Source organism: Ailuropoda melanoleuca, chromosome 7 (assembly GCF_002007445.2).
Source record: "Ailuropoda melanoleuca isolate Jingjing chromosome 7, ASM200744v2, whole genome shotgun sequence".
Lineage (NCBI taxonomy): Eukaryota > Metazoa > Chordata > Mammalia > Carnivora > Ursidae > Ailuropoda > Ailuropoda melanoleuca.
The window spans coordinates 37,048,073-37,074,475 of record NC_048224.1 but is presented as its reverse complement, the minus strand read 5'-3'; the positions used below and the strand labels follow the sequence as shown (position 1 = coordinate 37,074,475).

At 45.0% G+C, this 26,403-nt stretch overlaps 3 protein-coding genes across 5 annotated transcripts in view; 2 read left to right on the top strand and 1 right to left on the bottom strand.

Moving 5' to 3' along the window:
- The window catches only part of ELP1 (elongator complex protein 1), a 59,736-nt gene extending 41,446 nt beyond the window's left edge, over positions 1-18,290 (top strand). For 2 of the 3 annotated variants that reach the window (XM_034664232.1, XM_019796629.2), the window contains exons 30-37: positions 1,588-1,650; positions 2,023-2,083; positions 4,046-4,183; positions 4,681-4,792; positions 6,127-6,254; positions 6,726-6,880; positions 9,557-9,632; positions 12,869-18,290. In XM_034664232.1, coding sequence (XP_034520123.1) covers positions 1,588-1,650; positions 2,023-2,083; positions 4,046-4,183; positions 4,681-4,792; positions 6,127-6,254; positions 6,726-6,880; positions 9,557-9,632; positions 12,869-12,936 — 801 coding nt within the window. In that variant the 3' untranslated portion in view covers positions 12,937-18,290. The remainder of the gene's footprint in view (positions 1-1,587; positions 1,651-2,022; positions 2,084-4,045; positions 4,184-4,680; positions 4,793-6,126; positions 6,255-6,725; positions 6,881-9,556; positions 9,633-12,868) is intronic. The other variant, XM_011221286.3, reaches the window with a different exon arrangement.
- Positions 18,291-18,623: 333 nt separating this feature from the next.
- On the bottom strand, positions 18,624-19,985 carry ACTL7A (actin like 7A). Its single transcript, XM_002916441.4, has one exon. The coding sequence runs from the start codon at positions 19,944-19,946 to the stop codon at positions 18,624-18,626; it is 1,323 nt and encodes a 440-aa protein (XP_002916487.1). The 5' UTR covers positions 19,947-19,985.
- Positions 19,960-25,882, top strand: ACTL7B (actin like 7B). The gene is made up of 2 exons (XM_002916442.3): positions 19,960-20,322; positions 24,569-25,882. The coding sequence occupies exon 2, from the start codon at positions 24,610-24,612 to the stop codon at positions 25,861-25,863; it is 1,254 nt and encodes a 417-aa protein (XP_002916488.1). The 5' UTR covers positions 19,960-20,322; positions 24,569-24,609; the 3' UTR covers positions 25,864-25,882.
- Positions 25,883-26,403: the final 521 nt, after the last annotated feature.

The following is a 26,403-nucleotide window of genomic DNA, read 5'->3' as shown; positions in this document are numbered from 1 at the left end:
TGAAAGTAATTAACAAGAAAACAAAGCATGTCATTCCTGCCACTCAAGAGTTTGCTAGTCTTCCCTATTTCTAATTCTTCCTACAGTGCTTTCTCTGCACACACACACACACGCGCGCACACACACGCACATAGAGGCATTTTTAACCAAAACGAAATTACACTGTGCTGTTTTTAAATTTGCTTTATTTGTTCATGGTCTTCATCTTTCCATGTTAATACATTTTAATTTATCTAATAATTCAAATTCAAATTCCCTCTGGTTCCAAACTTGTTTACAGTAGGTTGATCCAAAATAGGTTCCAATCTAGGGTCATGTATTGCATTTGTATCTTATGTCTCTTAAATCTGTTTTAATCTAATGCATTCCCATCCCCCCTTTTTATCACCATGACTACTGGAGGAAACCCAGCTAGTTGTTTTATGTATTTCACCTTTTTCCTTTTAAAGATTTATTTATTTGAGGGGGGGGGAGAGAGAGAAAGAGAGAGAGAGTAGCAGGGAGATATAGAGGGAGAGGGAGAGAAAGAGAGAATCTTAACCAGACTCTTTGCTCAGCTCAGAGCCTGATGTGGGGCTCGATCTCACGACCCTGAGATCATGACCTGAGCTGAAACCAAAAGTCAGACACTTAACCAACTGAGCCACCCAGGCGCCCCACAAAACACATTTTAAAGCTGTGAAATACAGGGGCATCTGGGTGGCACAGTCGGTTAAGTGTCCGACTGTTCGTTTCAGCTCTCTGCCCCCCCCTTAAAAAAAATAAAATGTGTTTTGTTTCACTTACTTACAGTTTCACCAACTTCTAGTTATAAAATAAGTCACGGAGATGAAAAGTACAGCTTGGGAAGTATAGTCAGTAATACTGGAATCATGTTGTGTGCTGACAGATGGGGCTGTACTCACGGTGGGGAGCACTAAGTAATGTATGGAGCTGTCAGATCACTGTGTTGGACGCCTGAAACTGATAACATTGCGTGCCAACTGCACTTCAATAGTGGATAGATAAACATGAAATGTACCTATAAAAATGCTTTGTTTTATATGCTTTATAAGTATAGTAAGTAATTACATACTGCAGTACATGTCCAAAAATTTTTACTGGTAAGGCTATAAGTATCAAAAATGTTTGAGGACTTAGGATATGCAGGTGTTTATTACACTCACCTTTCAGTTTCCTGTAGGTTTGAAGTGTTTCAAAATAAAAGTTGGAGGGAAAAAAAAACATTAAGGAGCAAAAAGAAAGGTTTAGAAACCCCTAAACCTGCCAAGTCGAACTGGGTGGAGTAGCTGGGGCAGTGGGCATTTCTGTCAGACCTTTCTGGTGGTTTCAATGCTCAGGGATGTAAAGAAGTGGTGCCCTGTGCTTTATGGTTATTTCCAGAATTTATATCTCCCCCCACATTGTCTTTTGCATCACTGTTTACTGAGCAGGGACTTGAGGCCAGACTGATTCTAGGAACCGGGACATCGGGGATAGGCCAGAGGGCAGAGAGGCCGCTCTGTCGGCAGCGTTGCAGTTTGTCACGGTGGCGTCTGACACGCTTGCTCCATTCACCTGTTATCTTCCTTGATGTTTCCTTGTCAGGATTATGAAGAAGCTGTGCTCTTACTGTTAGAAGGAGCCGCCTGGGAAGAAGCTCTGAGACTGGTAGGAAAACTTCTAAAATCCTCCCTGTGTTAGGTGCTTAGCAGGGGAGACAGGGTCAGCTGGAATCCCTTGTCTTCTGAGGCTAGCAAAATTAAGTCAAAATAGTTTAGGTTGCTGGTCTAAGGAGAAGCAGTATTTTTAAAACCACTTAAAAAATTTATTCTTGATGTTTGGAATTAGTCAATTCTTTAAATGTGAAGTATTACCGGTTTTTACCGAAATGAGTTGAATGTTCATTAGCTACCTTATAGAGGCCTGCTCCTCTTGAAAATAACCTGGTGACCTCTGAAATCTTCCATTTCCTTCCAAGTGTCTTAACTCTAAAATGACTTGCAGTTTTCTTGCCTAAAATTACTGTCTTTTTCCTTTTAGGTATACAAATATAACAGACCAGATATAATAGAAACCAACGTAAAGCCTTCCATTTTAGAAGGTAAGGGTTATATCTCGGAATTCTACATTTGGAAGTGTAGAGGTGGGGAAGTGAGAGAGAAGAAGAATACTCCCTGTTATTATGTCCTTTAATCATGTGTTACATAGAGTTGATCAGAGTTCTCCACTGGGTGTAATACTTAATTCTGACCAGGATTTTTAAATATGCTAAACTGCTAAATGGTAGTCTATAAAACGTATGAATGTTAAAAACACGTGATAAGATACGGTTAAGAATCTTCATATTTGTAGGGGCGCCTGGGTGGCTCAGTCAGTTAAGTGTCTGCCTTCAGCTCAGGTCATGATCTCAGGGTCCTGGGATCCAGCCCCACATCGGTCTCCCTGCTCAGCGGGGAGTCTGCTTCTTCCTCTGCCTGCTGCTCCCCCTGCTTGTGTGCTTGCTCTCTCTCTGTCTGTGTGTCAAATAAGTAAATAAAATCTTTTAAAAACAAAGAATCTTTATATTTGGGAGTAGTTGGTAAACNACATCGGTCTCCCTGCTCAGCGGGGAGTCTGCTTCTTCCTGCCTGCTGCTCCCCCTGCTTGTGTGCTCGCTCTCTCTCTGTGTGTCAAATAAGTAAATAAAATCTTTTAAAAACAAAGAATCTTTATATTTGGGAGTAGTTGGTAAACTTGAGTATGAACTAGATATTAGATAATATCATATTTTGTCAGTGGCCAATTTCTTCCATTTAATAATTGTATTGTGCTTATGTTAGATAATGTCCTTATTCTTTTTTTTTTAAGATTTATTTATTTATTAGAGAGTGGGGGAAGGGGCAGAGGGAGAGAATTTTAAGCAGACTCCGTGCCGAGTGTGGAGCCCAACACGGAGCTTGATCCCATGACCCATGAGATCATAATTATGTCCTTATTCTTAAGAGAGAGGCTCTGAAGTATTTAAGAGGGAAAGATCACACCTGCAGCCTACTCTCAAAAGGTCCCACAAAAATAATAGTTGTGTGTGTGTGTGGAGAGAAACAGAAAGAATGTTTACAGTTAGTAAATCCAAGTGGAGTGTGTATTTGTATGTTGAACCAGGTGAGTTTGACCAGTTCGGGAACACTTGGGTGGAAAAGAAGGACATCTGTTTGGCTTACAGNCGTTTGGCTTACAGAAATTTCCAGCAGTGGGGGTTGGTTTTAAGCTCTGCCTTTTTTAGCACAGTCAGCCCTGTGAGTAGGATCTGGCCTTTCTGATGTGTACGTGTACTCACGCGCATACCCTGCCTGCGTCCCCCTCCGTCCTCCTCATTAACACCATGGGAGGTTTCTTTTCGTATCATTCACGTAGGTACCCTTACCTGGTTACTGAAAGCTCCCTCCTGACCCTCCAGCCATCCATCTAGCTGTCTCTTGCTTGGATTTTCTCCTCTAATGAGCACCTAGGAAAGTGCTGACTGTTCATCTGCGTTGACTTCATACCTGTGTTTCAGAAGCATCTCAGTGACTGTCCTGTTTCTGATAACAGCTTCCTTGTATACTCCTTTTCTTTGCTAGTCTGCTCTTTGGTACCTAGTCTTTGTTAGGTGATTTTATTAATTTAGTGCTAGAGAGTGTTCTTTTTTTTTTTTTTTTAAAGATTTTGTTTATTTATTTGACAGAGAGAGAGACAGCCAGTGAGAGGGAACACAAGCAGAGGGAGTGGGAGAGGAAGAAGCAGGCTACCAGCCAAGGAGCCTGATGCGGGGCTCGACCAGAATGCTGGGATCACGCCCTGAGCCATAGGCAGACGCTTAACGACTGCGCCACCCAGGCGCCCCTAGAGACTGTTCTAAGATGATGTTGATGACCTCTGAAATCTGAAATTTCATTGTGTAGTTCATTCTCCTAAAACAGTGCAGGTTAATTCTCATTAAGGAAGTCTTGCTTGGAAAACCTAGTAACCTGTTTCTTTTTATTAAATTCTTACTCCCTCACTGCCTTTCTCGCGTTTTTTCTCTTTACTTAAACATCTTGCTCAGATTATTTTCCATCTGCACCCCCAGCCCAGAAGAATTACATGGCCCTTCTGGACTCTCAGACAGCCACATTCCGTCGGCATAAAGATCGTTTATTGGTGGTTCGAGAGCTCCAGGAGCAGGCACAGCAGGTGAATCTAGGTGAGTGTCGGCATGAAGACATGACGCTTGGGCATGGTGGGGACGCGTCACACTTTGTCTGAGCCGCTTATTTTGCCTCCTGCACTGTGATTACCCTGCTTGGGGACGTCTAAGGCTTCTGAAACCCCGTAGGGGCTGTGTACGTCTGTGTTGGTGCGTGGTGGGGAGGGCTGGGAGCAGGACCAAGCATGACTGGGAAGAGCTCTGCCACACATTCCGTCCACCCCCACCCAAGCAGAGCAGAATGAGCCTTCTTGCCTCCAAAGGTTCCTTCGCTTTCAGAAAGGAAAGAAAAGAAAAAACAAGCTTGGTACTGGTGTGCGGGTGTGTGGTAATGATAACTGTATTTAATATTACCTCGTTTCACTTTGATATCTACATTATAATAATTTTCATCCATCCTCAGCTATGCCTTGGTTTACTATAGTCCACTTACCCCACTGAAGGTAAACCTACATCAGCAGGGAGTTTTCATCCTGTATCTGGTTCTTTTCTAGACGATGAGGTGCCCCAAGGTCAAGAGTCCGACCTCTTCTCTGAAACTAGCAGTGTCATGAGTGGCAGTGACATGAGCAGCAAATATTCCCAGAGCAACTCCAGGATATCAGCGTATGTATCATGTTTATTCAGCACATGGACCAGGCCTTGGGTAGATGGAGAAAGTGCAAGTAAGGAGGTCAGTTTCTCATCAGGACAGTGCAGGGGGGAGAGAGGACAGTTCTCAAGGTCAGGATTTGGTGTACAGGGGCTTTCCCCACACAGCTCAGAAACTAGACGTGGTGTGCAGATGTCTTTCTGCTGCAGCTTTGTGGACTGTGTGTTTGTCTGTGCCCATGAGGCCCTTACTCTGGTACTCAATTTTTATGACATCTGATTTTATTCGTTTAACAAATATTAGGTGACCGGATTGTGTGGGTGCTGAAAAAAATAAAAGATTATAAAGAAAAAAAGATATCAGGCATCTTCAGTTTAAAGTCAAGATTAGGAGAGGTTACTAAGATAAAATAAGTCATCGTGCTTACGCAGTGTAGCATTTGGCCAGAACACCCAAATGCTAGTTGTAGTGGATGTTACCAAAAACTTTTAAGGAGATGTGGTTTATAAGAGCTTATAGTCATCCTTGGGAAGCATAAAACAGCGCAAGATTGTGTATTTAAACTGAATCATGATGGGATGCCTGGGTGGCCTAGTTGGTTAAGCGTCTGCCTTCGACTCTGGTCATGATCCCAGAGTCCTGGGATCGAGCCCCGCATTGGGCTCCCTGCTCAGCGGGGAGCCTGCTTCTCCCTCTGCCTCTGCCTGTTGTTCCCCCTGCTCGTATGTGTGTGTGCGTGCTCGCTCTCTCTGACAAATAAAATCTTTAAAAAAATAAAAATAGATAAATAAAACTAAATCATGCTTTAGGAATTCGAGGTTATATGGTGGGATCAGAAACTGCGAGAGAGGTAGCTAGAAACTGGGCTTTTCAGAGTCAGGGTGGGAGAGTCCCAGACAAGACAGGTGGCATAATTAAAGACCTCTGAGCAGGAAACATATAGGAGTCATATATATTTTATTATCCAAATTTTAGTGTGCTATGTCTATGTCTCCTTATTTAAGTTTTACTTTAAATTTGTTTTTCATTACAAAATTTAAGTTGGTGGTTCTGTTGTTCCAGCTGTCATTATCAAATATAACCTCACTTTACTCTATTTTAATTAAAATTTCAAGGCAGGATACTACTTTTTAGGGGTTTCCTTATTTCCTGCCTGTAAGACTTGCCTTTCCCAAATTTATTTTAGCTATCACTCCCAACACCTCATTACCATTTTCCCCCAAATACACATACCATCTGTAGACTCCCTGGGTTTCCAGAAAGTTGGTGGCCAACAGGTACATTCATTTGAATCTGTTCAGTGCAAAGAGAATGCCTTTTATAACATCTTTCCAATTTCTTCTAATAGGCGATCATCTAAGAATCGCCGCAAAGCAGAGCGGAAGAAGCATAGCCTCAAAGAAGGGAGTCCGCTGGAGGATCTGGCACTTCTAGAGGCACTCAATGAAGTTGTACAGAGCACTGAAAAATTGAAAGGTATATTCTCAATACTGATGATTCTTGCCACAAAAAAAGGTAAATGGATAGCACAGACAGAGTTTAGCAGATAGTTAAGATACACAGTTTTCCCAACTTGAGGAAGGACAGAAACTTTCAGCAGGAAGTGTCATTTCAGGGCATGTTCCTGAATCATCCTCAGCTGGGAACCTGGAAGCCTTCTTCCATTGGCCCCCGCCTAGCCCCACTGGGACACATTGGCACTGAACCCGGGGAAAAGGACTGTGAAGACAGCTTCCTGCTTGGACCCCATCGTGTTCCTTTTTTTTTTTTTTTTTGTAGTAGATAGGTTGAATTACTCCAGCATTCGGGGAGACAGAAGAAAATGTGAAAGATGGCAACTGTAGTTTGATAGTAAATATTTTTTTGCTTGGGGAAGAAACTGTGTTATGATCCTAGCAATGGAGCTGGGGACCCAAGTTACCACTTTCTCAAATTTCTTCTCTCTAGATGAAGTATACCATATTTTAAAGGTGCTCTTTCTCTTTGAGTTTGATGAGCAAGGAAGGGAATTACAGAAGGTCTTTGAAGATACCCTCCAGCTGATGGAAAGGTCACTTCCCGAAATTTGGACTCTCACCCACCAGCAGAATTCAGCTACACCTGTAAGTTTTCCTCAGAGACAGAATGTGCATCTTTTAGAAGTCATTTCACAGGTTCTTACGTTCACACAATCTCTTAAAAGTCAAAGATTTTTTTTTTCTTAAAAACATAATATGCCATAGTTGAATTATCCTAGGCTTATGTTTAAGCTGTCAGTAAGAAGATTTTCTATTTGAGTACACCTTGGCCTAGGTTAAGTTTGCTTTTATTTCTCCTTTCCGCGTGAAACGGCTGTCGTGGAGAAGATGGGCAAGTCAGACTGTTTCCCCTGCCTTCGTGTGAGATTGGAGTGGGGAAGTGGGGGAGCTAGGGCCAGAGTTGGCCTCTCACTTCCCTGTTCAGACTTTGGATGGTATCAGAGTTCTTTGAAGTAACCCAGACAGGGGCTCCAGGGTGGCTCAGTTGGTTAAGCAGCCAACTCTTGATTTTGGCTCAGGTCAGGATCTCAGAGTCGTGGCATGGAGCCCTGCATCGGGCTCTGCACTCAGCACAGAGTTGGCTTGAGAGTCTCTCTCTCCTTCTTCCTCTGCCCCTCCCTCCACTCACATGCTCTCTCTCTCTCTAAAATAAATAAAATCTTTAACAACAACACAAAAGTAAACCAGACAATTGCTTTCCCTTTTGTTCTATGGAAAACTTGACTTGTCGCTTGTACTCTGTGGTTACGAGGAGCTTTACTGCTCATGTGTAAGGCATTTGTGTCTTGTCAAGAATTCTGGTGTGTTATCTATTTATTGTGTATACTTTGCTCAGTCTCTCACACCTCAGGCCTATTGGTAAGAGTTTCTGTTTTGATTTAGAAAGGCTGGTGTGTCAAGCACTGTCCATTAAGGAAAACAACCACAGCTATTATTTTAATAGGGAGAATTTAATATAGGGAACTGGTTGAACAAGTATTGGAGAACTGAAAAGGCCAAAGGGGAGCACAGAGAAGGAACGTCGAGATAGTAACTGTGAGGGAAGAAAGGAAGAGTTTGGGTTTACTACAGTTTAGAAGCTTGGAGGTGGGGCCCTGTTGAGCTGATTCTTGACCTTCTGAGAAGGGGTGCCAGCCAGCTGGTGCTAATACTTCTGGGGGGGCGTGATGGCTCTAAGTGTAGAGAAATAGGTAAACTGGAATGAACGGCTGCTACCAGGGTAAAGAACTGTTGAGTGAAAGCAAGGAGCATATTCCTTTTTCTCCAGCCTTGCACTCTCCCTCTGGTGTCTATGGGCAGAGCGTAGTGAGCAGCTGACGAACGCAGAATGTTTTCTCAGGCTCCCAGTCCCAGCATCACAGGCACTATAGAGGGTGGGTTGGGAGCCTGGAGAGAGACTGGTATTGAGCTCACTGATTAGAAACACATAAGCTTTATTGGGGCCTCGATTTCCTCAGTTACAAATGGAGATATACTTCCCTATCCACTTCACTAGAATGTTCTGAAGCTTAGGTAAGAGGGTAGATATAGGCACATAGAGCATACCTTAAAAATAAAAGTTGAGAATCAGTGCCCCACAAATATTTGAATTTACTAAAATACGTATTTCCTAGAAGAAATGTGATCATCTCCAAAACTGTAGTGGTTTTGAAACTTAGCAGTTTATAATACTTCTTCATGCTCTCTATTCAGATCATAGTAATTTTTTAAAAAATATTTTTAAATTTAAATTTTACTTAATCTACAGTATAGTTACTGGTTTCTAGAGTAGAACTTAGTGATTCATCACTTACATAATTTACCCAGTGCCCATAACAACAGGTGTCCTCTTTAAATCCCCATTCCCCATCTAGCCCATCCTCTACCCACCTCTCTCCATCAACCCTCAGTTGTTCTGTGTTGTAAGAGTTTCTTATGGCTTCTTTTTCTTTTCCCCCTTCCCATGTGTTATCTGTTTTCTTTCCTAAATTCCACATATGAGTGAGATCATAACAGTATTTGTCTTTCTCTGACTATTTCGCTTAGAATAATACACTTTAGCTCTACCCATGTTATTGCAGATGGCAAGATTTCATTCTATTTGATGGCTGAAGATCATATTAATTTCTGAGACACCAACTTTAAGAATCTTCTGGGGAAAATGACCAGAAAATCATGTGTTGGTCTTGGTTGGTAAATTGTGGTAATGACACGTGGGCAGTATCTCGGGAGTCACGTGGAAGTGCTTTGAGCAGGACAGCGCTACTGAGGAGGGAGGTGCCCCTGAGGGTGTGCACGCTGAGCCAGGTGAAGACAAAGCAGAGGGCCTCACATGTGCTCCCTGAGGCTTATACAAACGTGGAGTCCTTTGGAGGCTCTGGTTTTACCTTGAGCATGCGTGCACAGTTTGCATTCTACTCCATGATATATACACGTGTTGGTTTTAATATCGAAATTCCCACAGATCTTTTGAGTGCAGTTTGATGCTCTTTGTATCCTACAACCTTTGTAGTCCTCCCCTCAGGGTATGGCTTATATTCCTTAAGATTTTCCTTTTTTGTTTTCCCCTCATTGTTACCTTGTTTTCTGGAAGGAAGGATATTTGGAGGTCTCAGTTGAGACTGGAAAAACTGGCGAAGTAAAAATCACAAAGGAAAAGAGAATTACTGTGGTTGATACCATGAAAATGACAAGCTATTTACTGCTGGTAGAAACTTGGCCTTTGGTATCCACGGTCATCAGAAGTATAAAATAATTTTTGCTGATCTACTTTCTACTTAGGTTCTGGGTCCCAATTCTACTGCAAATAGTATCATGGCCTCTTATCAACAACAGAAGACTTCAGTTCCTGTTCTTGGTTTGTATTTTTTTCTCTTTAAATTATCACAGTACTCAGCAGAAGGAATATCTTTTTCTTAAGTGTTGAGAAGGTCAGGGGTATGAGGAAAGATCAGGTATTGACCACAATTTTCCCTCAATTTTATGACTATATCTTTAATACAATCGATTTAGTGCTTCTAGTGTTGGGAATCGGAGGGGTGGGGAATCCAAGATGACGTTAAACGTATAAATTTTTGAAAGATCATCCTGACATATACTGTCCATACCCGGGCACACACTTGTCCATACAGGCACATGACAGCTGAAGTTTGAGTCTAAGCAGTCCAATTTATATATATATGTTTTAAGGATTCTTCTGAATCATCATTTTTGGCTTTTGGCAGTTATGCATTACATTTTGGGGACATTTTCTTAATCATCCGGGATTGACAATANCTAAGCAGTCCAATTTATATATATATGTTTTAAGGATTCTTCTGAATCATCATTTTTGGCTTTTGGCAGTTACGCATTACATTTTGGGGACATTTTCTTAATCATCCGGGATTGACAATATAATTTGAAAGCAAATCCAAAGAATGTTAGTATTTTATTTGCATTTCCTATTTAAGTTTACCTAAAATGTTTTGTTTTGTTTTATTTTTTGTTTGTGGGTGGGGGAGATGATTCCTGATTAGATTGCATACCCTGAAGGCTTTCTTTTTAAATTTGGTTAGAAAGTTTTGACTGATCAATTTGGTGCCTGAGTATTTACCTTTAGGTGAATCAATCAGGCATAGCAGCCTCTTAGCTTTCAAAAGTTAGCAGTATGTTCTGAAATAATTGGGAGTTTTTACTACTGTAATTTGCATTTTCCAGAATTTTTTTTCCTTTAAATGCTGTGCTGCACTAACATTCTGATGACATTTGAAGTAGCCTTTGGGTTTTACGTTAAGTTTGAAGTTCAGCTTATGTTGCTACCAGGAATAAATGAACTGCTTCCCATCCAGCTTAGCTCATGTAACTGGACAGTAATTACTGTATTCCTAGCTCCCTTTCTTCCTGAATGTTGACAAACTGCTTTTGCTGTCAGTCCCAACATATACTTCATTCTGAGATGCTGAAAATTCATCTTAGACCTGAGGCAGCTTGGTCATTGCTCAGTTGTACTCTCTGCAATCCAGTTATGATTTCCGCCCCATTTTCCTCACTACTGGCCTGATGCTGACCTTCACATGAAGTATAGTCACACCTTTCCCTAGAGTATCCTGGTGGCTTTATTGAAGAGCACTTTCATTTTCCAGCTGAGCCTTAAAGACACTGTTTTGAGGCTCCTCATTATCTGAGTGCATAAGTATTATCAATGTCCTTGTGGTTACAAGATGGCGTAGGAAAAGAAAGGTTCTCATAATCTAAAAATAGGCAGATGAACTACTGACAAAGTCCCAACACTATTCCTCAACTGCTTCTCCCCAGCTAAGGGGAGGAGTTAAGCATACTCACAGGGCCCTGCGAATGGGATCCATGACTTGATAGGCATTCTCTCTGTTTCATGTTTACAGTGCAGTATCATGCAGATCCGTTGTAAGTCTTGCAAAAATGTAGCGTTTTGTAAAATGGATTAAAGTATTTTAAGAGAAGTGCTTGAATCATCATAGCTGAGTTGGGCTTGTTATAATTGATAACAGAGTAAGTGCTTCAAGTGGGGATGATTTTGACTATTAAAGATTAAGAAAAGTCCTTGGAAAAATTGATAAGACCTTCAAAGTATTTTTGCAAAAATAGCTCTTACACTGTGAAGTTCAGACACGGAAGGGTGAAGGATGTCATGCCTTGTTGTCGTACAGTTTGTCAGCACAGTTACTTTCTTACTAAAAAGTCAACGCTTGGTATTCTTAGTTAAGTGTAGAAATCAAATATAATTGTAGTTATGTCTAATTTTTTAATAAGATAGAATACTTTATTTTCATAACTTGTTTCTTTTTTTAAAAAGTTTATCTCATTTTAATTTAAATTCAGTTAATTAATATATAGTGTATTATTAGCTTCAAATGTAGAGTTCAGTGATTCATCAGTCTTTTATAATACCCACTTGATGTAATGAGCACTGGGTGTTATGTAAGATCTCATTTAAAGTTTAATCACCATTTCACATGAGATGATGGGCCTTGCTGATAATGAATTTCCCGTATCAGTGTCCTTATATAAGGAAAACCTCCTGTGGTCTTTTTGTCTATCTAGATTTTGTTTGGGGGAGTAGAAAGCACTAATTGTATGTGAAATTATAAAATTGATGTGATTAATGGCAAAAATCTGGATTGTATAGAAAAATATGTCAAAGAATATTAAAATTTGATAATTTCTAGTACATGTATGTTTAATATGAAAGTCATGTTTTTAAAAACATTCTGTCTTGAGCATTTTTCTCACATTGGTTAAATATTCTTAAAAATAAATTTAATGTCTGTATGGTTCGTATATATAGATATACTTCTGCTGGAAGTGTATTACAGATAATGCTGAGAAAGAACATCTTTCTGTACATGTATTTTCTCATATCTTTGCTACCTCTATATATCTCTGCTACCACAAATCTGAAAGAGGGCCCAGGTGGAGCCGTGTCTCTTCATCTCAGCATTGTGGGTTTGAGCCCCACATTGGGCAAAGAGATTGTTTAAAAACAAAATCTTTTAGAAAAAGGAAAGAAAGAGGGCCTGCAAGTTTTATTTAATAGTGACAATTTTACCCCATCCATCTTCTTCTCCTCCATTTGCTTTTTTCTAAAAGTAGGGCCATTTTTATTGATCATTGTGTTTGTAGAATTTTTTTTATCATAAAAGTATTTTCTGTTCTTTAACTGTTTACCAAATAACATGCCACCACGTTTTTTTTCTCTTATCATTGAGGAAAGCTTCGTGGATAGTGAAGTGTACAGATCTTAGGTGTACAGTTTGATGACATTTAATAATTACATATGGCCTTGTAACCACCACCATCCCCTCCCATTTGAAATCTAGAACATTCTTCTACTTTGAATCACTCAGTGGGCATTTTTTCTTCTACCCTTCACATACCTGAATGGAAATCCCCGTTCTTGGGGCAGGGCCTCCAGGCTGTGTTTGCTCTGACTGGAGGCTGTGAGAGTTAGCAGGAACTTTAGCTCTCGTTTGATGGTTATGATGGTTATCTCGTAGCTTCTAGCACAGAGTTACTGCCTCAGCTCCCCCTAGCAAGAAAGTGTGTCTGTCACAGTTTTCCTTTCCTTTCTTCTAGATGCTGAGCTTTTTATACCCCCAAAGATCAACAAAAAAACCCAGTGGAAACTGAGCCTTCTAGAGTGACTAACCCCAGCAGAGACGGTTTTCCTTTCACTCCCTCCTCGAGGCCTGGCTGTCGGGAACTGGGAAGAGTAAGACAATGATCTGCCTTAGCAGTGTGGAGAGCTGCTCTATACAGCAGACCTAAGCAGACACCAAGCACTTTTGCTTTATTTGGGGTATAATTTTAATTAGGAAAACGTTAAGCTTTAACCAGTATGGCATCCATTTGTAAGAATTACTGTTCTTTTGTTTAGTGCTGTTTGAGAGCATATTTTTGGTATAGTAATCAGAAGATTGACTTTCATTCCCAGCTACCAGTCTGATTCATTTTGGGACCTTAGACAAGTCACATAATTAATTGATTTGTGCCTCAGTTAATTGGGAAAAAGATTTCATGGCTTCTACCTCAAAAGTGTGAGGAAAAGAGTGTTGTTTAAATATTTTATGTTCTGGGAGGAGAGCATTATATATAAACAGCATGGCTATTTGTGCTACCAACAGTTGGTGAAATTTAATCACTTAAATGACTTCTTCACCTTGAACTAAAGCAGATAAAAAGCTAAATATATCCTTTCAAATTCTAAGCTTTCTTGCTGACAGCTGTTATTTTGTGATATCTTACCAGGTCATGTGCTTCCAGTTACAACTGCATTGAGCTTCTACCCCTGCAGTGTCCATAGGGACTATTTTTACTGCCTGTGAATTTTCTGCTAGGGAGTTAGCAGTGTTAGAGCTGGAACAGATGAGAATTTCTGAAACAGTATCATGCACATTTGGTATGGTGAACTGTGTGCACAATTTTAAGTTATTCCTTTTTTCTCCAAGTAACTGCTGCTTTTAACTGAAAGGTTTTTGTTAGTGTCAAGGCTGTTTCATTTATTTTTCTTTATCATGCTTCACTGACTTCTTTTAGTTATTTTCTTTAATAAAAATGAGAATGTTTTCTCTTTTTGGTGAGTCTAGAAAAAGCTCATTTCATTTTGACAACAGTTTTGTGGCTGATTCTTGGGTAAGGTTAACAATTTCTTCCATGCCTTTAATACCAGAACCAGACGTTCATGACTGTACATAAACAAAAATGCTGCCTCTGATCCGTGGAGTATAGATTTGCCCAGAATTGTAATTAAAGTCATTCCCTAAATAGCAAAATGTTAACTATAGAATCTAGGTGTGTTTGCCTGTGTAATTGAGCTTCTTTGAGTGTCTGAAAATTTTTACAAAATAATAGAAAACAAAAAAGAAGGTATTTCCTGCCTTGTAGAAATCTACTTTTTGATTTATATCCATAATGGATTTGCTGTAATTAAGTGCCCCACGCCGAAAGGCTGAACATGCTTTGCGACTACTCTTTGACCTGGGTAAATGAACATAGTAACTTATATGGCATTTTAATATATTATAGTGCTCTTCCTATGCACAGTGGTAAGGGCACCCATGCCTGATGGATTGGAAGTCGAAGTAAATGTGCCTGTTGATACTAGTGTGACTTTTCATAGATGTTCCGTTTCCTTGAGATAATGTATTGAAGCAGCAAGAAAGAATGTGTGAATACAAATTGCTATCAATTACTGTCTATTTCCTGTGAGCAAGATGGAATTTTGTTCATTTGGAGAAGCAGCAGGCTGGAGCAGACCTTCCAGACTGAAGTCAAAGTCACGGAAGAATTCATGGGGAAAGTGCGGTGTATGGGAAGAGGAGAAACTTCTGGAAGTGGTGAACCTTAATTTTGGGGAAAGCTTCTGTCAAGGTCCTGGAAAAGAATATATAACTCTTTCACCAGATTTGAACTCTGTCCCAAAGCAAGTTCATGCTGCAGTAAGCTGAAGACCCCAGTTATTTTGTTGGTCCCGTTGAGTCAGCTGTGCTCAGATGTTCCAGGCATCAAGAGGGAACTTGGAGAGGACTGTCTCCTACAATCCATTTTAAATTTACACTTTAAAAAAAACTGAGGCAGGAGGTAATGTTTTTGTTATGTCTTTATGAGTGTTGCTTGATGTAATTTTTTAACACTGCCACATATTTTAAAATAAATTCATTTTCCATACATGTCCACATATACACACACACACAGGTTTACCTTTTAGGGTTTGTTCATAGCCATAATTGAAGAGGGTGTTTCCAAAAATAAATAAAGCTAATGATTCTTAGTAATTTAAGGTTACTACAAGTTTGGGAAGCAAAATCAGCTTTTTCCCCGCCTCCCATAAACTGGTGCTTCACCAGAAGTACCACCTGAACAAACCCTTGGGAGTTTCTGGCTGTCCTTTCTTGGTTGTCGTATTTATTAGTAACTGAGGCGAGGAGAATAAACATCTTAGACGCTGGGTAACCATTAATATCTGAGAAGCTGTAGACAAGTCAAAGCTAATATGGTGACATCTGGGAACACTGAATTGATTCTTGTGTTCTCTGTGCTCCCTAAGCCCTTGCCTGTGCTCACGTCTACATTAATCTTACTGTCTCTGAAGTCCCAAGGGTCTTAAGACCAACAGATGTTCTCCTGGAGAACCCACCCATCTTAGTGTCCTTGGATAGAGACTTTTTTTTTTAATAAAGATTTTACTTAATTGAGAGAGAGAGAGTGAGCACGAGTGGGGGGAGGGGTGCAGGGAGAGGGAGAAGCAGACTCTCTGCTGAGCTGGGAGCCCGATGCGGGGCTCGATCCCAGGACCCTGGGGTCATAACCTGAGCCGAAGGCAGATGCTTAACTGTCTGAGCCCCCCAGGCGCCCCAGACAGACATACTTAATCTCCCTGAATCTTGCTTCCCTCCAGCCTTGTGTACCTGTTAGCACCATTGTGTGCCTTAGCACTGTTGACATTTTGGGTCATTTCATTCTTTGTTGTAGGGAGCATCCCGTGCATCATAGGATGTTTAGCAATATCCCTGGCCTCCACCCACCACCTGCCAGCACTGTGTATCCCCCACTCCTGTTCCGATAGCCAAAAACTTTTTTAGACATTGCCAAGCGTCTCCTGGGGGGTCGAAATTGCCCCCAGTTGAGAACCACTAGGCTAAGATGACTTTCATGTACTTACTAAATCTACTCATCTCTTTCGTGAGGATGACTTTTTTTTCCTACAAGGGGAATTGTGTAGGGATCAAGTGAGAATTCATGGAAGTGTTTTTTTGTTTTAAGATTTATTTTAGAGAGAGGGAGCGCGGGGAGAGGGAGAGAAACATCAGCAGACTGTACGCTGAGTGTGGAGCCCAGTGTGGGGCCCAGTCTTAATGACCTTGAGATCATGATCTGAGCAAGAGTCAGGCGCCTCACTGTGCCACCCAGGTGCTCCCATCGAAGTGTTTTTGAAAAAGATACATAGTTGTTCAGCTTTGTATTGGTATTTTTCTTTTTCTTTCTTTCTTTCTTTCTTTCTTTCTTTCTTTCTTTCTTTCTTTCTTTTTTTTTTTTGTTTTTTGTTTTTTCATTTTAAAGTGCAGCAGAACATTTAGATCTACTGTGGCCTGGACGTTTCCCTCCAGAGCCACCTTCTGTGCTTCGCCTTCCTCAAGACTCACCTTTTCAGGGATCCTTGACTTGGGGGTCATAGATACTTAATGGATTTAAAGATAGTATGTTTCTACATGATTGGTTTTCTCTGTAATTCTGTGTATTTTATTTTATGCATTTTAACACATTATTCTGAGGAGGGGTCCAAAGCCTTTAGCACCCTGCCAGCGAGGTCCAAAGGTTAGGAATTAATCAAATTTTAACCTGCCCAACGGTGAGCGTTCATGGAATCTTGGACATGAGAAACTGAGGTGAATAAGACCTTCTGCCTCCCTCTCAAGTCAGTGTAGCCCACTGCTAGGTGATCCTCTGATACTTCAGGGTAAGGTTTAGTCATCCTTGCTTAACCGTAGGAACTTAGAAGCCCTTCTGTGCTGGTCTTTACTTCTCTGTTCTGGCTTGCTGGTGCCAGTCAGCCGTGCTTACCAGGCCTGGATCCAGGGTTGGGCATTTAGGTCTTTCAAGGCAGTCTAGGCCTCCCAGTCTAGGCAAACCCAGATACTATAAAGATGGCTTGGTAGGGCTTCTCCCTGGGGATGGTCAAGATGCCATACTCTCCTGTGAGTGCTGGAATGCCTGCCTTTGTGCGTGTGACTAAGACCATGGTGAGGGACGCCTGGGTGGCGTAGTTGGTTAAATGTCCCAGTCTTGGTTTCAGCTCCGGTTGTGATCTCGGGGTCATGAGATCGAGCCCTGTGTCAGGCTCTGCACTCAGTTTGGAGTCTGCTTGAGATTCTCTCTCCCTCTCCCTCTGCCCCTCCCCCTATCCCATGCTAACTCTAAAATAAATAAATAAATCTTTAAAAAAAAAAACAACAAACCACCATGGTAAGACTTTGGGGCTCCTGTATAAGAGAAGTCTACAAGATAATTCTAGCTAGGTCTTGTGATCACCTCCCAGAAGCCAGATACTAGTATTTTGAATTCAATTTTATAGGTAAGTAGACTCAGGCCACACAGGTGTTAGTGAAATAGGTTTTCAAATCAGAGTTCAAAACCCCTTTCTTTCCACTGTTTGATGCTGCTCCCTGCCAGTGTTCAGATGCTGAGTTTTAGAGACAGGGCAGAGAATATATTGGGGACTGTTCTGAAAAATCTGCATTCCATTTACAAAACTGGCCCTGTAAGACTACCACAGAACGTGCTGGGCCGTGGAAGGGCTTTTCTGGTCTCGAGGGACTGTGTGTTCCTTCTGGCTCCTCACTCAGTTAGGTTAGAATAACCAGCATAGGGCAGGTTCCCGCAAACCCACACCATTAGCCCAAGAACTAGCAGCCTCTGTCTTGCGCCCGTCCCAGATTCCAGCTGTATATCCTACAGGTTGATGGGGAATCCAATCTAGTGGGTGACAAGCAGCTGAAGAGTTGCCCCCTTCAGACATACACTTAACCAGGTTTCAATAGCCAGACACCATGATGGCTTGGTAAGAACTGGTACTGAGACGTAAGTTCCTGCTGGAACTAAAAGAAAGTACAGTTTAAGCAGGAATCAGACACTCTCGTCAGCTATTTACAAGCCTTCATGAAGTATGAAATGTACTCTGCAGCTTTGTGGGAGGTTGAGCCATTACAGCAGACTTCCTGTGGTTGATCAAAAGGGATGTTCTACAGGCCCTAACAGCATTGACTCCCTAATCTATCTTCATCTCGCTCCCCTTCTGAGCAGATTGAACAGTGCGATAGTTCCTAAAACAGGGAATACAAAAAAGGGACAGAATAATTTTAGAGCTAGTTTTTCCCAAGAATGTTTAAGCAAGGGGCGCCTGGGTGGCTTAGTCGTTAAGCGTCTGCCTTCAGCTCAGGGCGTGATCCTGACATTCTGGGATCAAGCCCCACGTCACCGTTCTCTGGAACCTGCTTCTCCCTCTCCCACTCCCCCTGCTGTGTTCCCTTTCTCACTGGCTGGTGCTCTCTGTCAAATAAATAAAATCTTAAAAAAAAAAAAAAAGATTAAAAAAAAATGTTTAAGCAAGCAACACGTACTACAGGTCTTTGTTGTTTCACCCACCCCTGACTTTTGTTTGGTACATGCTGTGTATATGAACTTGCTCGTATTAAGTCAGGAAATGGAGAAGCACACTTTGGAGGGAACACGAGGATTTAATACTACAGGAGCGACCGTGTGGGTTCAGCTCCCTGTGTGTTGGGTGGGTGCTCCCCCGGCAAAGCCGACGCATGCAGCCATGCTTGGTCAGAGTTCAGAAGCACCTTCTGTAGAGGAAGAAAGGCCCGTGTTCCTCGTACTCAAAGCGGTGGACCCACAGCGGTTGGAAGCCCTGAAGTGATGCCAGGATGGAGCCGCCCGTCCACACTGCAGTGTCTCTCTCGGGCAGCACGTTTACCTGTGGGGTGTCGTTGGGACACATGCTGCTCAGCTCCTTCTGCAGGCGGTTAGGGAAACCGCTGAGCATAGTGCCCCCCCCGCAGAGCAGGATGTTCCCCATAAGATCCCGCTTGAGGGCAATGTCACACTTGTGAAGGCAGGACACGGTCTGGGTGTGGAGCCCCAGCTGCATGGACTTGATCAGAGAAGGCTTAAAGAACATCTCTGAGCAGAGGAACCTCTCCTGGCACAGGTTTATCACCTGCCCGTCAGGCAGAGTGTACTGGATTGTATGCTCAGTAGCTGGGACTTTCTTCTCTTCAATGGGGTCCAGGGCCACAAAGCAGCATTTCTTCTTGATGTCTTCCACAATGCCTATCTGGTCCTCGGTGAAGTATTTCCCCGAATTATTCATCAGGCCCATCAAGTAGGCTGTCAGGTCAGAGCCCGCATAGTCCAGGCGTCCAGTGATGCTGGGCAAAGGATAACCCTCATAGATGGGGACCACGTAGGACACGCCATGGCCCACCTCCACTACCAGGCCAGAGGTCCTTCCGTAGGAGTACATGGACAGGCGGGATTGGTAGGCGATGTGCATTGCAGGAGTGCTGAAGGTTTCAAACAGCATTTCGGCGTACTTCTCTCTGTTGGTGTGCGGGCTCAGGGGTGGGTCTGAAACCAAGACCGCGTGCTCCTCTGGGGCGATCTTCATCTCTTGATGGAAGAGATATTCCCAGATATCCTGCACTGTGTCCCAGTCCACGATGATGCCATGCCGCAGAGGATTAATTAGCTTGAGACGAACCGCTGGATTGATGAGCTCCTGCCCCACGAATGTCTCCTTGCGATTGTCCCCGGTTTTGGCCGTCTCCATGTAGGGCTTGCCCACTGTTGATGAGATGGTATGGGTGGGCTTCGGCAGCCCAGCAAAGCCACATTTGCAGGAGCCAGTGCCAAGGTCCACGACCACTGCTTTGGTCATCTCTAGCTTGGGTTTCTCCTTGACCATCTTTGATTTAGTAGGTTCTTCTGGCTCTGAGCGGTTACAGCGGACCCACACTGCCCGCTTTGCCGGGCCATCTCTTAAGGAGGCAGTCTGGAGGACGTGTGTCTGTAGGGCGGCCTGTTCACCCACTTTCTTGGCAGGCCCATCCCCAATGATTGATGCCTGGGGAGCCCACATGCTCTCAAGAGCCATCTTGCTCTCAGAAAGTTCCTCGATCCCACTGGCTTCAAGGCCTGAAAGGCTTATATCAGAGAGCAACTTGAGAATTTTCCCAACAATGACATCACTGATTGTGACATAATCTGGTGACGCGGGGCTTTCTAGATACTGGGAACCTGTGTCCCATGTTAGGGCAGATTTGGGATAGTGTTTTGGAGGTCATTTAACCTTTTTCTAGATTTTGTAATAAGCCTGATTTAGCCAATCAGTTATTTATTGAGCGCTTGCTACGTGCAAGGCCGCTGTGGAGGAAAAAAGACAAAAAGATCTGCCCTTGTAGAGTTTACACTCTGGTCATTGGGGGCTGGGGAGAGAGGCAATAGCCAAAACAAACAGCTGTTGGAAAATGGTAAGCGTGAGAGAGAAAAGGCAGGGAGGGGGGTTGAGGGTGGCCTTGGCAGGGGTCCCTGAGAGGGTGACACTTGAGTGAAGACCTGAAGTGGGGGAGGGACAGCACCATGTGTGTATCGTGTATATCTGGAGCCACAGGTGCAGATGATGGAGGTGCGCCTGTGACCAATGAGTGAGAGGAGAGGTCAGCAAACTAGGGCCTGCAGCCTGTTTTTGTAAAGCAGCGTTTATCCGAAGACAGCCATGCTCATTTACCTACTGTCTGGCTGCTTTTGTGCTACAGCCACAAGGTTGAGTCATTGCCACAAAGAGTACACGGCCCGCCACGCCAACAGTGTTGATTATCAGGCCCTTTACAGAAAAAGTTTGTCGGTCCTTGAGTTAGAGGATCCCATACCCCCTGTGGCTGAGTGGGGACAGCAAGGAAAACTACGTGAGGTGGGAGAAGGGGGTGGGGAGGGTGAGCAGCCCGCATCTGTCCTCTTGGGAGGTTGCTAGGACGTTGGCTCTGACTCTGCATGAGATCAGAAAGCACTAGAGACGTGAGCACAGTGGACACTGTAATTGAGATTGGCAGGACTGCTTGCTGCTGTAGTGACTGTGCTAAGCACTTCTGTCTCACTTGTCCCTTAGACAGCCTGCAGAAGAAGAATTTTTAGACACGTGTGTACACACGCTCCTTCATGCAGGTCCTTGGGTTGGCAATGAAATCGGACCGTACAGAGTGGCACTGATGACAACACTGAGGTTCTTAGGTGCATGGCTCCCCCATGGACATCCAGCCAGCGGGGGCCAAGCTTTCCTGACTGCGACTTCTTTCCAGGGGTGTGGTGTGGACACACCTCGGTGACACCCAAATGTGTCTCTGAGGCTGCATGGCCGTCATCTCATCTACCATCTCTGAAGCTAGGCACGTTGGTGCTGACACCTGTCACTGTCTAGGCGCCCAGAAGCCAACGTTTTGTTATACAGTCCCACTCTTTTCATAAAAGAGGTAGTTACTCTGGGGGGTGGGGGTGTCTTTCTCCTTTAAGAAGGTTACTGAAGATGCTCTTGGCTCCTTGCGGGGGGTGAGAGAAGAAAAGGACCAAGTCCAGTCTTGTGACCGCCTGATGGGGGCAGTCAAGCTGTCCTATCAAAGGCAGAGTGTCAGCTTCTTGGTTCAATGGGTAGAGGATGAGATGGCATTGAATTTTGGAAGAAAAGGAAAGTACTTTTCTCTACACCTGGCTGCTTAAAAAATTGGGTACTTGCCTCTGCTGTTCCGTAGGGGTTCGCGTGGCTGACTCGGATTGTTTGACTTCACTTCAAAAGAATGTGTATGTGATAACCAAAGGCATACTTAATGTAGAATGACCAATTTTTCCTTCTCAACCCTCGTCTTGAATTTGGACAGCTGTGCAGCTGCCTAGCACATTTTCACTGTCCTGGATTCCTGTAAGAGCCTGTGCTCCTTTCCTGTGGCCGCTGTAACAAATTACCATGTGTTTAGTGGCTTAAGACACAGATTTATTATCAACAGTTGTGGAGGTCAGAAGTCCACAGTCGTCCTCAGCTGCAGTCAAGCTATCGGCAGGGCCGCGTTCCTTCCTAAGGCTCTAGGTAATTGTCTTTGGCCTTCTCCAGCTCCCTGGAGGCCACCTACATTCCTTGGCTTGGGGCCCCTTCATCTTCAAAGACCTGTCTGACTTCTGCTTCTGTGGTCCTATCTCTGACTTCACCCTCCTGTCCCCACTCTTATAAAGACCCTGATGATTACTTCAGGGCCACCCAGATAATGCAGGGTAAGCTCCCTATCTCAAACTCCTTAACTCTTATCTGTGAAGTCCCTTTTGCCATGAAAGGTAACATTCACAGATTCCAGATGGGGACATCTTTTGGGGGCCACTATTCACCCTGTCCCTTGACCTGTGCTTCCCACTTCCCTGAGAGATACTAAAGCCTGTCAGGTTGTGTTTCAAGTGCTCCCCCACCCAGGCTTGGCTCTCCTTGGCCCTTTCTGTCAGTGTGGGTGGGAGAGGTGCTGTGCGGGCTTAAAGCTAGTCACTCCATCTTGTCTGTAAGGCCCAAGAGCACAGGGACTCTCGATCTACCCCACATCCTTCAGGCTAAAGTCACTGGATGCTTTTCACTCCTCTTACTTCACCTCTCAGGATTTTGCATGCTTGGATGCTCTCTCTTAAATGAAGCCCTTTTCCCTTAGTTTCTATGTCCTCCTTTCTGTTCCTTCTCTCCTCTCTGGGGTCAGGACACAGTTAATGGTATCGATGATGGAAGAATATGGAGACCATTGGCACACTGCACTCCAAACCTTCAGTACCTGGCATGCACAAGCCCCCATACTTGTCACTAGCCATCTAAGGTACTGGTGGGCTCCCTGGGGTCTCTGGTGAGGTCCTGCCAGGTTAGAGACGCCCACTATTGCTCAAACTATCTTGGGCCACATATTCTGGTGGGATCACACCTACTTTTGCTCCTCTGGCCCAAGGCTGGAAAACCATGAGGTGATCCTTCTTGAAAGCAACTCTGAGGCCCTCGTGCAGTGGAGGAAAAACAAAACAAAACAACACACCAAAAAACCAACAATTGGTAAGATTAGACCAAGAAACACATTTCTCCCTGAGCTGGTAACCTTGCTCCAGCTTTTGGGACACCACCCACCCTTGATTTTTGGAAGAAAGGTGAACTGAGCCCCTGTAATTTTAGAAGCTATGGGAGGGAAGAAAGAGAATCTAGTAAGGAAAATGTTGAAGTTCAGGGTTTTTTATGAATCACCTGGAGGTGTTTTTGTTTTTGTTTTTTTTGAGGGAAGACGATTTTGGGCCCTATGGAAACAATGAATTGGCCTGTTCTGGATGACAGGCCATCTTTCTTTGCTTTGATGAAGGTGAGGGATTCATCCTTCCCTCTCCCTCACTCCCCACAGCTAGTCTAATCATCTGATGTAAATGCAGTGTTTCAGGTGAGGGATGTCACAGGAACAACGAGAGATGGCCTTAAATGCTAGAGTAAGAGCTTGGGTTGAATGGGGGATAGTTGGGGAACCAACCAACTGGATGACATTCTACTTTCTAAACTTCTCGAGAACCTGTTCCTTCTCTTCCACACTGTCACAGCCTGGCTTAGGTCACCTTCAGGTCTTACAAGAATGTCTTCCATGGCCTTGCCTCTCTACATCACAGCTAAACACAGATCTTTTCCAAATTTTCCAGTGGTCAGATCTGACCAGCCCCTGCTTATAGTCTTCATTTGTTCCCCAGCTGTCCTCCATTTAACCCGAGCACTTATTCCGGGTGTTTGAGGCTCTCCCTAGTTGGCTCCATGAGCTCTCTAGCCTCATCTATTTTTCCAAACATTCAACTAGTAGAGGTTCCCATCGTTCCCCCGCCCACCCCGCCTTTGCACAGGCTGTGCTCTCTGCTTGGGATGCCTTCCCCTCCTCCTGGCTACTGAACAGATACCCACGTACCCTTTAGTAGTTGACTTAGGATCACCTCAAGAGCCTGCTGACTCCTTCCCTTCCGTAATCCTTCCTTGGGCACCTTTGTTTTCCCAATAGCCTTCCACCTACAAACTCGTCTGCATCCATTCTGTCTCCTTCCCACCTAGACGGGACACTGCTGTGGCCAGGCTTCTGTCATCTATCACTGGGAAGCTACCCCGGGCTCGACCTGCCACCAGCCCCAGTAAATGCTGAATGAAGGGATGAGGGCACCGTTGGAGCCCTCACGCTCTAAGCCCAGGCACAGGGGAGTCGAATGAACTTGAATGAAAATGCAAAGTTTCAAGAGCTGTTTGCTCCTGAGCAAATCATTTGAATTCTGAGCCTTCGTTTCCTCAGCTCTGCCTGTACCTCTCAGGATTCTGGGGAGTAACGTATGCGAGGTACCTGGTACAGTGCCTGGCTTACTGCAGGGGCTCGAATGTGTATCACCCTCTCAGCCACGAAGCAGAGGAAGAAAAGGTGTTCAGTCAGTGGACAGGGCATTGGAAGCAGGGATGGAAGGGGAGGGGACGGAAACCTGAGACCCCAGTGTGCTTGGATTTCTAAAACCGCTGGCCGCCTGCTCTGTCTCCGAGCAAAGTCGAGTTAGGTGGATGGCGGTGGGGGCGGCAGATCGAGGGCCTGCCAAGGCCAAGCCCTCCCCGGGCTGCCAGAATGGACCGGCCCTCAGTGACATCACAATCCTGAGGGGTTGCCAAGGCACTGCTGGAGGTGGGCCGTCTTATTTCTCCCCACGGAGCTCTAGGATGCGGATGTGAGAAAGGTGAGCCAAGAAGGAAGATGGCGACGAGGAGCAGCCCTAGCCCCATGCCCCTGGGCATGGCTCAGGGTGACCCTGGAGAGGCAGGAACACTGCCTGGTCCCGATGCCGGCATCCGGGACGCATGTTCAGCCACTCAGCTGAAGATGAAACCCAAGAAGGTGCGCAAGATCAAGGCCCTCATCATTGACCTGGGCTCCCAGTACTGTAAGTGCGGCTATGCTGGCGAGCCGAGGCCCACCTACTTCATCTCCTCCACCGTGGGCAAGCGCTACTCTGAGGCGGCTGATGCTGGCGACACCCGCAAGGAGACCTATGTGGGCCACGAGCTGCTCAACACGGAGGCGCCCCTGAAGCTGATGAACCCGCTCAAATACGGCATCGTGGTGGACTGGGATTGCGTGCAGAGCATCTGGGAGTACATCTTCCACACAGCCATGAAGATCCTCCCCGAGGAGCATGCGGTGCTGGTCTCCGACCCCCCACTCAGCCCCAGCAGCAACCGGGAGAAGTATGCGGAGCTCATGTTTGAGACCTTCGGCATCCCTGCCATGCATGTGACATCCCAGTCACTGCTGTCCATCTACTCCTACGGCAAGACCTCGGGCCTGGTGGTGGAGAGCGGGCACGGCGTCTCGCACGTGGTGCCCATCTCGGAGGGCGATGTGCTGCCAGGCCTAACGGCCCGTGCCGACTACGCTGGCAGCGACCTCACCAACTACCTGCTGCAGCTGCTCAACGAGGCCGGCCACAAGTTCACGGACGACCACCTGCACATCATCGAGCACATCAAGAAGAAGTGCTGCTACTCGGCACTCATGCCCGAGCAGGAGCTCGGCCTGTGCCTGGAGGAGATGCGCGTAGACTACGAGCTCCCCGACGGCAAGCTCATCACCATTGGCCAGGAGCGCTTCCAGTGCGCCGAGATGCTCTTCAAGCCCACCCTGGTGGGCAGCAGCCAGCCTGGCCTGCCCGCGCTCACGGCCGCCTGCCTGGACCGCTGCCAGGAGGTGGGCTTCAAGGAGGAGATGGCCGCCAACGTGCTGCTGTGTGGTGGCTGTACCATGCTGGATGGCTTCCCCGAGCGCTTCCAGAGGGAGCTGAGCCTCCTCTGCTCCGGGGACAGCCCCGTGGTGGCTGCCGCTCCCGAGAGGAAGACCTCCGTGTGGACCGGCGGCTCCATCCTCGCCTCCCTGCAAGCCTTCCAGCAGCTCTGGGTCAGCAAGGAAGAGTTTGAGGAGCGGGGCAGCGTGGCCATCTATAGCAAGTGCTGAGCGCTGCTGCCCTGACAGGCGGGGCCTGGTGGGCAGGCGGCCTCCGGCCACTCTACACATTTACAGAGTTTCTCATAAAACTTTCACGTGCAGTGGTTCTCGTCTAGTCTGGATTTCTTGCTCTCGTCTGGCAGCAGGGTGGGGGGGGCGGATTTGAGCCAAGAGATCTCAGCACCTTTTGCTCTGCTGAGTCGAGTAATGGGTGGGATGGGGGGGGCCGCTGTGGCTCCCTAACCTGTCCCCCTTAACCCCCATCATGAGGGTGACATCATCTCAGAGCCCAGAGTGTTCCATTAGCTCCCCTGAGTTCGAATCCCAGCTCAACAGGCATATTGCTTGCTCACCCATGACCGGCTTATATGAAGGGACTAGCTTGGGACCTGTAGTTGAGTAGTGGGTGGGAGCCTTAGCCAGGTGTCCGACTTCAGTCTCCTGTTTCTGGCCCTGGTGGTCACACAGCTTCCCACTGCTGCCCACAGCTTCTCCTTGCTGGATCTCTCCAGGCGCTCTCACTAACCCCCCTCACAGCCCGGCCTTTTC